The sequence below is a fragment of the Telopea speciosissima genome, chromosome 7 (assembly GCF_018873765.1).
Source record: "Telopea speciosissima isolate NSW1024214 ecotype Mountain lineage chromosome 7, Tspe_v1, whole genome shotgun sequence".
NCBI lineage: Eukaryota > Viridiplantae > Streptophyta > Magnoliopsida > Proteales > Proteaceae > Telopea > Telopea speciosissima.
In genome coordinates, this window is record NC_057922.1 from 55,352,743 (window position 1) to 55,364,719 (window position 11,977).

General features: G+C 41.3%; 1 protein-coding gene across 1 annotated transcript; it reads left to right on the forward strand.

Annotated features, from left to right (window-relative positions):
- Window positions 1–10,968: 10,968 nt before the first annotated feature.
- On the forward strand, window positions 10,969–11,703 carry LOC122668712 (uncharacterized mitochondrial protein AtMg00810-like). Its single transcript, XM_043865246.1, has 2 exons — window positions 10,969–11,104; window positions 11,324–11,703. Exons 1-2 carry the CDS (start codon window positions 10,969–10,971, stop codon window positions 11,701–11,703), a joined length of 516 nt encoding a protein of 171 aa, XP_043721181.1.
- The last annotated feature ends 274 nt before the right edge of the window (window positions 11,704–11,977 follow it).

Sequence of the window (11,977 nt, forward strand, 5' to 3'; positions counted from 1 at the left end):
AGTGGTGAGGTGCATAACGGACCAGCGTATTCCATGGATATTTCAACAAAGATGGAGGTACTACAAGAAGTACCTAGATAGCACCATGTGGAGGGTTACACACTACTTCAGGGATGTGAACACTGTGGCGGATAGGCTCGCAAATCATGCAGCTTCTTCTTCAACCAGCAATGTGTGGGACAGTCCCCCAAATTTTATAATGAGTGAAATTACGTGGGATGCCCTAAAGAAACCGAGATACAGATTCTTGTAATGTGTTATTTGGTTGGGTGCTGTCTACTGAAGGCTATGCCATAAGTGGACCAGCTATCTGACGTCTCTGTATTTCATTTGATTGGGTTGATGCTATAATATACCTCATCTGCTGATACTTAGCAAAAAAAAAATCTCCATACCTAGCATTTTCCACTTTGAAATGTTCCAACACCGACCTTTACAACATACATCTTCTGAGTTATCCAAAGTTTACCTACACTTCTCTCTATGAAACTCCATACCTAGAATTTTTCTTAGCAGCACCTAGGTCGCACATATCAAATTCAACACTCAACATAGATTTGAAAGAAATAATAACAAGTGTTTCTCCACAGCTTTGAGTATTCTTTCTACTGTAGCCCATGTTGTATGCTAATATTAAGTGTAAATTCTACTGATTATTACAGGAACAAGTCGTGGGCAATGAGAATCAAAGGAGGCCATCAACCGATAGGCAAATCGGGAACAATACCATCTCTACTATGGTAAGTTCTATATACATTGATGTCTCCAATTACCACATTGCCTATTGATTCAAAATAAAAATTTCTGATTATTACAAGAAGGATTGATGGGTAACGAGAATGGAAGAGTTCCCTCAATAAATCAAACAATAGGAATCAATCCCACGTTGCATCTCCATACCTAGAGTTTTTCCTAGCAGCACTTAGGTCATTCATGTCAAATTCAACACTCAACATAAATTTGAGAGCGACTATAACATGTGTATTTTCTACAGGAATGAGCATTCTTTCTGCGGTAGCCCATGTTGCATGCTAATATTAAGTGTAAATTCTATTGATTATTACAGGAAGGTGTCGTGGGCAATGAGAATCAAAGGAGGCCATCAATTAATAGGCGAATGGGGAACAATACCATCTCTACTATGGTAAGTTCTATATACATTCATGTTCCCAACTCCCACATTGCCTGTTGATTCTAAATAAAAAAATTTCTGATTATTACAGGAAGGAGTGAAGGATAACGAGAATGGAAGAGTGCCCTCAATAAATCAAAAAGTACTAATCAATCCCATCTCTACGGTAAGTAGTTGATCAACATTCATGCTGCATCTCCATACCTAGAATTTTTCTTAGCAGCACCTAGGTCATTCATATCAAATTAAACACTCAACATAGATTTGAGAGACATAATAACATGTGCATTTTTCACAGCAATGACCATTCTTTCTGCTGTAGCCCATGTTTCATGCTAATATTAAGTGCAAATTTTACCGGTTATTACAGGAAGGAGTCGTCGGCAATGAGAATCAAAGGTGGCCATCAATCAATAGGCAAATGGGGAACAATACCATATCTACTATGGTAAATTCTATACACATTCATGTCTCCAATTTCCACATTGCCTGTTGAATCTAAATAAAAATTTTCTGATTATTACAGCAAGGAGTGATGGGCAACGAGAATGAAAGAGTTCCCTCAATAAATCAAATAATAGATATCAATCCCATCTACACGGTAAGTAGTTGATCAACATTCTTGCTGCATCTCCATACCTAGAAATTTTCTTTGCAGCACCTATGTCATTCCTATCAAATTCAACACTCAACATAGATTTGAGAGATATAATAACATGTGCATTCTTCACAGCAATGAGCATTCTTTCTACTGTGCCCATGTTTCATGCTAATATTAAGTGTAAATTCTACCGATTATTACAGGAAGGAGTCATGGGCAATGAGAATCAAAGGAGGTCGTCAACCGAAAGGCAAATGGGGAACAATACCATCTCTACTATAGTAAGTTCTATATACATTCATGTCTCCAATTTCCATATTGTGTGTTGATTTTAAATAAAAATTATCTGATTATTACAGCAAGGAGTGATGGGTAGCGAGAATGGAAGACCTCCCTCAATAAATCAAACAATTGGAATCAATCCCATCTCTAAGGTAAGTAATTGAGTTGATCAACATTCATGTTGCTGACGGTTATGTTGTATTTAGAGTCTAAGTAGAAATTCTTCATTTTGTTACAGCGACGATTTGTGCGTAATAATAATCGAAAGTGGTCATCATTGGAAAAACAAAAGGGCCCAATGGTATGTATAAATGAAGGATGGCCTTCATGCCTCTAATACCTGCATTGCTTGTTGGCACTGATGAATGGAACTTTGTTCTAATCGTTACAGCAAGAAGTGGACAGTGATGACGATAACGATAATCAGAGAAGCCTTCCAACAGATCGGCTATTGGGAACTAATCCCTTCTCTTCTACAGTAAGTAAATAAGATTGTATTATTCATGTTTTTAAATTCTCATGTTGCATTTTGATGCTAATTAAATTCCTATTACAGCAAGAAGTTGTGGGTAACGATAATGGGAGGCCACCACAAACAAATCAGCAAACGGAAAGCAATCCCAAATATTTTCTGGTACTAAAATTATCAATAATTAGAAAACTTTTAGTTATAGCTTTTAGTCTTGGTGTGGTGTTGTTGTCCATGGATTCTAATTTGACAATTAATGACAATGACAGCGAGGAGCCCGCCGGCGTCCTATAATTCCAATTTTGATAAAAAAGTATCGCGAGATGGGATTCATTAGTGACTCTCCTACGGTACATTCTTGTCTTTTATATACTAATACAAATATGGAGAAATGTGAAAAAATTATGTAAATTTTCCCATTTTAATAAATCTAAAAATATCTAACCAGTAAAAAACTATTGTCAAAATAACTACAGGAGTTGAGTGTAGAGGATCTACCATTGGTGATCCCGGAGCAAACAAATGAGCATGGAGGAACCAATATTATTCCCTCAATGGTATACAATTACCTTCATGCTGTTAATAATTTTGTAATTATTTCATGATTCTCTAGCTTATTGTAGGATTTAAGATTTTGATTTTTTATAGTCATTATTATAATAGGGGGTTTCCGGCAAACAACCACTCTCAACAAGCCAACAATTAAGAAATCATCAGATGGACACCAATGGAAACTTCTCTATGGCATGTAAAAATGGATATTGCATCCATCCTATAATATATTACTTTTATTTCATCTTCTGAATTTCATGGAGGAATTACAGATCTGAATTTTATAATCATGATGAATATAGGGACTATTTGGTGATCATGAAACTGGTATCCAACAGAAGGAAGCTTACTCTACGTGTTACTAAAGCTTTAATTGTGCAATATGAACTAAAAACTTTAAAATCAATGAAAATGTATTGGGTTCTGATACCTCTGAGGGATGAGGTGGGAGAGGTAAATTTCTTTGTTTTATTGGAGTGTCTAGCTTAGTCCAGTGTGACTTCTGTATATTCTTTTTTTTTTTTTTTTTTTTTTTTTTTGGTTCTTCTTAATACAGATGACCATTTAGCAATATATATATATATATATAATCACAATAACACTAGGAGAGGTGTCACCATAACACAAGGAGAAGAGAGAGCATTATCACATGTGATAATCACTTCAGAGTTTGAATCACTCTTAGAGTTTCACATATGGTAATGCTCGGTAAGTGATTTGTAAGAAGAGGTTGAATCCAAGTAGGACTCAATATGAACTGATACATCCCCTCAAGTGAAAGGGTCGGGACACCGAAGCTTTAACTTGTCGCGCATAAACTAGAAGCGAGCCATAGGGAGAGCCTTGGTGAGAACATCAGCGATCTGATCATTAGTGGAGATGAACTGGATGTGTAATTTCTGCTTGGCAACTTGGTCACGGACGAAGTGGAAATCAATTTCCAAATGCTTTGTACGGGCATGAAACACGGGATTGGCAGAAAGATAAGTAGCGCCAATGTTGTCACACCAAAGAATAGGAGGTGAGCGGAGAGAGAACCCAATCTCATCAAAGAGAGACTCGAACCAACTAAGTTTGGTAGCTACATCGGCAAGTGCTTTGTACTCAGACTTGGTAGAGGACCGGGTCACTGTCTTCTTCTTGCGAGAGGACTAGGAGATCAGTTTGTTGCCAAGAAAAATGGCATTGCCACCAGTGGACTTGCGATCATTGCTGCTGCCAGCCCAATTAGTGTCAGTGAAAGCCTGGAGAGAGGTACTAGACTGCTGACTAAGACGAAGGCCATGAGTAATAGTGCTCTTAAGATATCGCAATATGCATTTGACCATGGTCCATTGGTCCTCGATGGGGGAATGCATGTGTTGGAATGCTCGATTGACAGCAAAGGCAACATCGGGCTGGGTCAGAGTGATATACTGAAGGGTGCCGACCTTGGAGCGGAACTGCGTGGGATCTGAAAATGGTGCACCCCCTATGCAGGCAAAGTTCCAATATTGACGGGGAATGGAGCCATGAGCAAGGAGAGAGAGACCGGTTTCAACAATATGACGATGGTGACGCTCAACAGAACCTTGTTGTTCATGTGTGTGAGGACAGGACATGCCCAAACATCACTAAAAATAAGGTCCAAAGGAAATAAACTTCGAGAGCTAGTCTCCCTTAATGGCAAACGACTAGACTTGCCCAACTGATAGGCAGTACAAACTGAATTTAACCGTGTGGACTAACATGGAAGATTATTAATATGCAGCATATGATGAAGAAGTTGTTCATGTGGATGACCTAATCGATGATGTCAACCATTAAGAGAAGGCGTTCAACAACATAGGTAGAAGGAGAAGAGGAAGAGGAAGACAATAGTGTATATAAGCCACCATTACTTGGACCGGAGAGAAGTACCGCCTTGGTTGTTTGATCCTTGACAAGAAAAAAAGAGGGGTGACATTCAAAGAAAACATTGTTGTTTTGTTCAAATTTTTTAACGGAATGAAGAGGTTTATTAATGCTAGGAACATGTAAAATATCAGAAAGACGAAACGAAAGATCGGAATGGGAAGAGGGGAGGGAAGCATCACCAATAATAATAATAGGTAAACCCATACTATTACTAATATGGAGTTGATCACTGCCAGTGTAGCCGTCATAAGTGGAGAGGGAGCCAATGTTAGGCGTAACGTGGTGAGTAGCGTCGGTGTCTGGATACCAGGTTAAGGCAGTGGAAGGAGGAGGCGTGGGGAGAAGAGGAGGGTGAGTAATATAGGCAACAGGCTAAGTGGTGGGGACATAAGGTCGAGGAGATGAAGTAGGCGAATGAGGGGCAGGATGATGGAAAAGGTGTGCTTGGTCTTTGTAGTAGTAGGTTTAGGCAGTGTGATAAAGGCGATGACATATGGTGCACCATTGAGTGTTACCTTGGGATGAAGGGCGACCACCACTACAACTGCGACCACGCCTTCCACCACCACGGGAAGAACTTTGGTTGGCAGTAGCATTCCCGGGACCAGAAGAGGAACCACGATTGATGGAGTACGCAGAAGGAGAACCAGCTATTGGAGACGGGCAGCTTGTTGAATGATTGCAGAACTTCATGGCTTTGAAGAAGGCCATGTAAATCATTGAAGGAAGGGGCCTTTATCTTGGTGAGAAGAGAAGGAACGATGTCCTTCAATTCTGGACGAAGACCACGGTAAATATGGATGTTGAAGTCCTCTGGTGAGAGATTTTTCAGCTACTGTGAGTTCATCAGCTAGGGAGCAAGCACTATGAAGAAACAGATTCATCATGCCTCTGGTTTAATTCTATGAGTGCAAGGTTGAGAGAGAGAAGTCTGGTACTGGAGACAGAACCATATGAGACGTGAAGAGAGTCCCATAAATCCTTACTGGTTTGCTTACCAATAATCAATGGCATAACCTCTTCATACAGAGACGAAATCAGAAGACTAAGGATAATAGCATCCTGTTGTTTCCAAAGTGTAGCGGCAGTAAGGTCCTTAGGACAAGGAATTGAGTAATCAATGTAAACATACAGGCATTGGCCTGTGAGAAAGGGGATCAATTGAGATTTCCAGATGAGGAAATTCTTAAAGGTAAGTTTTAATGAGATATAGTGGTGTGCTGCTGGAAGAGAAGCGGTTGGAGCAGCAAGGATAATTGCAGCCGTAGCTTCTGGAATAGTCATGTTCGAGAGAGACGATGAAGAGATAATCGTTGAAATTGTGAAGAGAGGATCGTTGAAGTTGAAGAAGAAAGAGAGCAGCAAAGAGGCATGGGCCAGTATTGAATGATACACACTCTCGATCTCTCTCATGTTTCACATTTTTCACATGTGATATTGATTTATCATCACATGTGAATTCGTTCCTTGGGTTGCAAGTTCTAAATCTTTGTATTTTTGGAAATCAAATATTGCATGTAAGCCTACCTTATATAAGTCCAATGAGCTGATCTCTTCATGTAAACTCTATATATTCTCCAATTGGAGAACCCAATTCTAGTGTGGAATAATATCAATATCTTCAGACACATTATGGTATCCAGAGCCAATTAATCTCCAACAAGATTTTTTTCTTTGTTTGGGACATTTTATCTCTTCCTTCATGGGGGACGAAGTTCAATCCTCCACTGTTGTGCCTTCCACCACTCCACCACCTCTATCCTCTTCGTCTTCCCCCTTCTCCAATGCTCATCACTATATTTCCATTAAACTCACCTCTAAGAATTGTTATTTTGGCAAAATCAAGTTGAACCGTTTCTTGATGGCCAAAATTTGTTTGGTTATCTTGATGGAAGTACACCATGTCCTGAAGATCCTATTGCCTGAGCTCACTGGCGTCGTTAAGATTCTATGTTTCGAAGTCTTCTTCTTGCCTCCCTCTTTGAAGAAGTATTTTCGTTAGTTCTTGGCAAGAAAACAAGTCAGACTATTTGGGACACTTTATATACTGCTTTCTCTTCTCCGTCTGAGAGCAGGATTATGTCCTTGACCATGGCCTTCAAGACCTGACACAGAAACCTGATGAACCGGTCTCAGATTTTTTGTAACGTACTAAGATTATTGCTGCCGAAGTACGTGCTGCAGGCCATGCCTTGCGTCCCAGTGCCTTTAATCTTCATATTTTTCAGGGCCTGAGAACCAAATTTAAGTCCATGGTCTCCTCTCTTCTTACCAGGATTGATCCGATTGCTTATGTTGACCTGCATGCTATGCTCCTCAGCCATGAATTTCTTCATGGCTCCTCTCTGAAGAAACTTGCCCTTACTGATGCTACTTCTCCAACCAGTTCACCTACTGCCAATACAGTTCAACTTTTAGGTTCCTCCTCGGATTCTGGTTCTCAAGTTACTCAGCGTGGGGGTCGTGGCGGCCGTTTGGGCCTTGGCCGTGGTGGTCGCAGTCGTGGAGGTCCTTATGGTGGTTAATACCCTGGGCTATTTTGGTGTTCCATTTGTCGCCGCACTAATCATTCAACAGACTGATGCTATTTCCGTCAATAATCTAGTAACATCACCCAACCCCTACTCTACCAATCCAATAACCCACCACCCACAGTCCATTACACCTATCCCTCTTATGCTCCTTCTTCTTCCACTTTTGGCCATCCCAATCCACCAATGTTACCGACCCCCCATCCATCACCTGCCTTACTGTGGTATCCTGACACGGGGGCATCCCATCATGTAACCCTAGACATCCAACCCTTTTTTAGTTTGATGACTACATAGGGCTAGATCAATTGCACGTTGGTAATGGTAAGGGCTTACCAATCTCTCACATTGGTTACTCTTCCCTTCCTTCTCTCTCTTCTCGTTCTTTTCATTTAAATGATGTTCTTCATGTTCCTTCGATTTCTAAGCATCTTCTTTCTGTTTAGATATTTTTCTCCTGATAATAATGCTTATTTTGAATTTCACCCGTCTTATTTCCTTGTGAAGGATCAGATCACCAAGTCCACTCTACTGTCCGGACCGAGTAAAGGTGGTCTTTATGAACTTACTTCATCAAGCCGGCCTTTTGCTCACTCTACTGTTCGTTCCTCCATTAACATCTGACATTGTCGTTTAGGACACCCTAATGAGCGATTACTTCGTCATATGGTTAATAAAAATCATTTACCTTGCTTTTCATCACATTTTAATATTGTTTGTACGGCTTGTCAATTAGGTAAAGCCAGTCGTCTCTCTTTATCTGTTACAGACAGTCGAAGTTTATTTCCTTTGGATTTAATTTACAATGATGTGTGGGGTCCATCCCCTACACCCACTTTATATGGTCATAGATTCTATGTTATATTTATTGATGACAATACTAAATTCATACGGTTTTATCCTCTTGTTCACAAATCTGAGGCTTTCACAAATTTTCAGCAATTTCAAGCTCTTGTTGAGCGACAAATTGATAGGAAAATTAAGGCCATTCAAACGGATTGGGGTGGGGAGTTTCGAACTCTACCTACATTTTTCACAAACATTGGTGTTTCGTATAGGGTTTCCGCTCCCCATACCCATGAACAACAAGGGGCTGTTGAACACCATCATAGGCACATTGTCGAAATAGGGCTCTCCCTTCTTGCTCATGGGTCGATTCCTCAAATTTACTAGAATTTTGCATTTGAAACTGCCGTTTATTTGATCAATCGAATGCCTTCGACTGTTTCCCATGGTGTTTCCCCTTTTCAACTAGTTTCTCATAAATTATCGGATTATCATTTTCTTAAAGTGTTTGGTTGTTTATGTTTCCCTTATTTGCACCCATATAATAGGCATAAGATGGATTTTCGCACATTACCTTGTGTATTTCTAGGCTACAGCTCATCCCATACTGGTTATAGGTGCATTCACATTCCTTCTAATAGGATTTACATTGCCCGTCACGTTCGTTTTGATGAAAATTCTTTTCCCTTCTCCAACCCATTTCTGTGTCCTTCACAACCTTCCCCTTCTCTTTGTGCTTCCCCTTGGGCTGCTGCCCCTATTCGGCTCCCACCATTGGGCCATCCGCCACCGCCTGGTGTGCCCTCACCATTACCACCTCCACTTGATTGCTCACCCAATGTGACGACCACGGTACCTCCTCCCTCACCCTTGCTGTCACTATTAGCCTCTCCCATTGCCACACCCTTACCATCACTCTCACCTACAGTGACCCCACCATCTCCGCCTAGGCGCACTCACCTCATTAGTGATTTGTATGCCGCCACCTCCATGTCTACATCGCTGCCCTCTACATCTGTGCAGCCTCACCCACGACCTCTAAAGTTCCTGAGTGGCGCATTGCTATGGTAGAGGAGTATAATGCATTAATTAAAAATGGTACTTGGTCTTTGGTACCACGCCAACCACATATGAATCACAAAGGGTGCAAGTGGGTGTATCGCATTAAGCGGAAAGCGGATTGCTCTCTTGAGTGCTACAAAGCACGTCTTGTTGCATTTCACCAGCAGTATGGGATTGACTATGGTGAAACTTTCAGTCCAGTCATTAAACCAACTACTATTTATTGCGTTCTCTCAATAGTTGTCTCGCAAGGATGGTCATTCCACTAATTAGATGTCCGTAATGCCTTTCTCCATGGCCAGTTGGAAGAGGAGGTTTTCTTGTCTCAACCGCCCGGGTTCACTGACTCCAACCATTTGAACTATGTTTGTCGCCTTCATCGCTCCATTTATGTTCTTAAACAGGCACCTCGGGCTTGGTTTCGTCGGTTATCTGATTTACTTCTTCTTGGATTTCGTGGTTCCAAGACTGACACTTTACTTTTTATATGCACTCAGGGTGCCCATGTGTGCTACATTCTGATATATGTTGATGGCATTCTAGTTACTGGTAGCGACCCATCCATGATATCTTCTCTATTGCAGCAACTTTCTGGTGAATTTTCCCTCAATGATCTTGGGAATTTGCATTTTTTCCTTGGTGTCCAAGCTACCACTCATTCCAAGGGATTGCAATTGTCTCAATCTTGGTATATCTCTGACTTGTTGCGCCGCACTGGCATGATTGACTGCAAACCAGTGCACACTCCCATGGCTAGTACACAAAAGGCATTGGATGCAGGGAGTGGTCCCCTATGCAACCCTACTGAGTATCATTCGATTATGGGTGCTTTATAATATGTAACCCTTACTCGTCTGGATGTTGCATTTGACGTCAATCAGGCCTGCCAGTTTATGTATGCACCCACTTTTGAGCACTGGTAGATGGTGGAGCATATTCTCAGATATCTAAAACACACCTACTCTCATGGTTTGCTCATTGAACGCTCTGCTTCCCGTTCTTTGCAAGCCTTTTCTGATGTTGACTGGGCGGGTGACAATCTTGACCGAAAATCTACAGGTGGCTTCACCATTTTTCTATGCCCTAATCTTATATCCTGGACATCCTATAAGCAGAAAATGGAGGCAAGCTCTTAAACAGGCACCTCGGGCTTGGTTTCGTCAGTTATCTGATTTACTTCTTCTTGGATTTCGTGGTTCCAAGACTGACACTTTACTTTTTATATGCACTCAGGGTGCCCATGTGTGCTACATTCGATATATGTTGATGGCATTCTAGTTCTGGTAGCGACCCATCCATGATATCTTCTCTATTGCAAACAACTTTTCGGTGAATTTTCCCTCAATGATCTTGGGAATTTGCATTTTTCCTTGGTGTCCAAGCTACCACTCATTCCAAGGGATTGCAATTGTCTCAATCTTGGTATATCTCTGACTTGTTGTGCCGCACTGGCATGATTGACTGCAAACCAGTGCACACTCCCATGGCTAGTACACAAAAGGCATTGGATGTAGGGGGTGCTGCCCTATGCAACCCTACTGAGTATCATTCGATTATGGGTGCTTTGCAATATGTAACCCTTACTCATCTGGATGTTGCATTTGACGTCAATCAGGCCTGCCAGTTTATGTATGCACCCACTTTTGAGCACTGGTAGATGGTGGAGCGTATTCTCAGATATCTAAAACATACCTACTCTCATGGTTTGCTCATTGAACGCTCTGCTTCCCGTTCTTTGCAAGCCTTTTCTGATGTTGACTGGGTGGGTGACAATCTTGACCGAAAATCTACAGGTGGCTTCACCATTTTTCTATGCCCTAATCTTATATCCTGGACATCCTATAAGCAGAAAATGGTGGCAAGCTCTAAACAGGCACCTCGGGCTTGGTTTCGTCGGTTATCTGATTTACTTCTTCTTGGATTTCGTGGTTCCAAGACTGACACTTTACTTTTTATATGCACTTAGGGTGCCCATGTGTGCTACATTCTGATATATGTTGATGGCATTCTAGTTACTGTTAGCAACCCATCCATGATATCTTCTCTATTGCAGCAACTTTCTGGTGAATTTTCCCTCAATGATCTTGGGAATTTGCATTTTTTCCTTGGTGTCCAAGCTACCACTCATTCCAAGGGATTGCAATTGTCTCAATCTTGGTATATCTCTGACTTGTTATGCCGCACTGGCATGATTGACTGCAAACCAGTGCACACTCCCATGGCTAGTACACAAAAGGCATTGGATGCAGGGGGTGCTCCCCTATGCAACCCTACTGAGTATCATTCGATTATGGGTGCTTTGCAATATGTAACCCTTACTTGTCTGGATGTTGCATTTGACGTCAATCAGGCCTGCCAGTTTATGTATGCACCCACTTTTGAGCACTGGTAGATGGTGGAGCGTATTCTCAGATATCTAAAACACACTTACTCTCAAGGTTTGCTCATTGAACGCTCTGCTTCCTGTTCTTTGCAAGCCTTTTCTGATGTTGACTGGGTGGGTGACAATCTTGACCAAAAATCTACAGGTGGCTTCACCATTTTTCTATGCCCTAATCTTATATCCTGGACATCCTATAAGCAGAAAATGGTGGCAAGCTCTTCAACAGAGGCTGAATACAAGGCTTTGGCTGATGCCTTGGCTGAGTTAATCTGGCTTGAGTCCT

Bases quoted from the DNA above. Each gene is read 5' to 3' on its own strand.
- LOC122668712 (XM_043865246.1), top strand. From the start codon at position 10,969: ATGGTGGAGCGTATTCTCAGATATCTAAAACATACCTACTCTCATGGT. The intron at 11,105-11,323 runs GTGGCTTCACCA...ATGGCATTCTAG, and splicing joins TCTTGACCGAAAATCTACAG to TTACTGTTAGCAACCCATCC.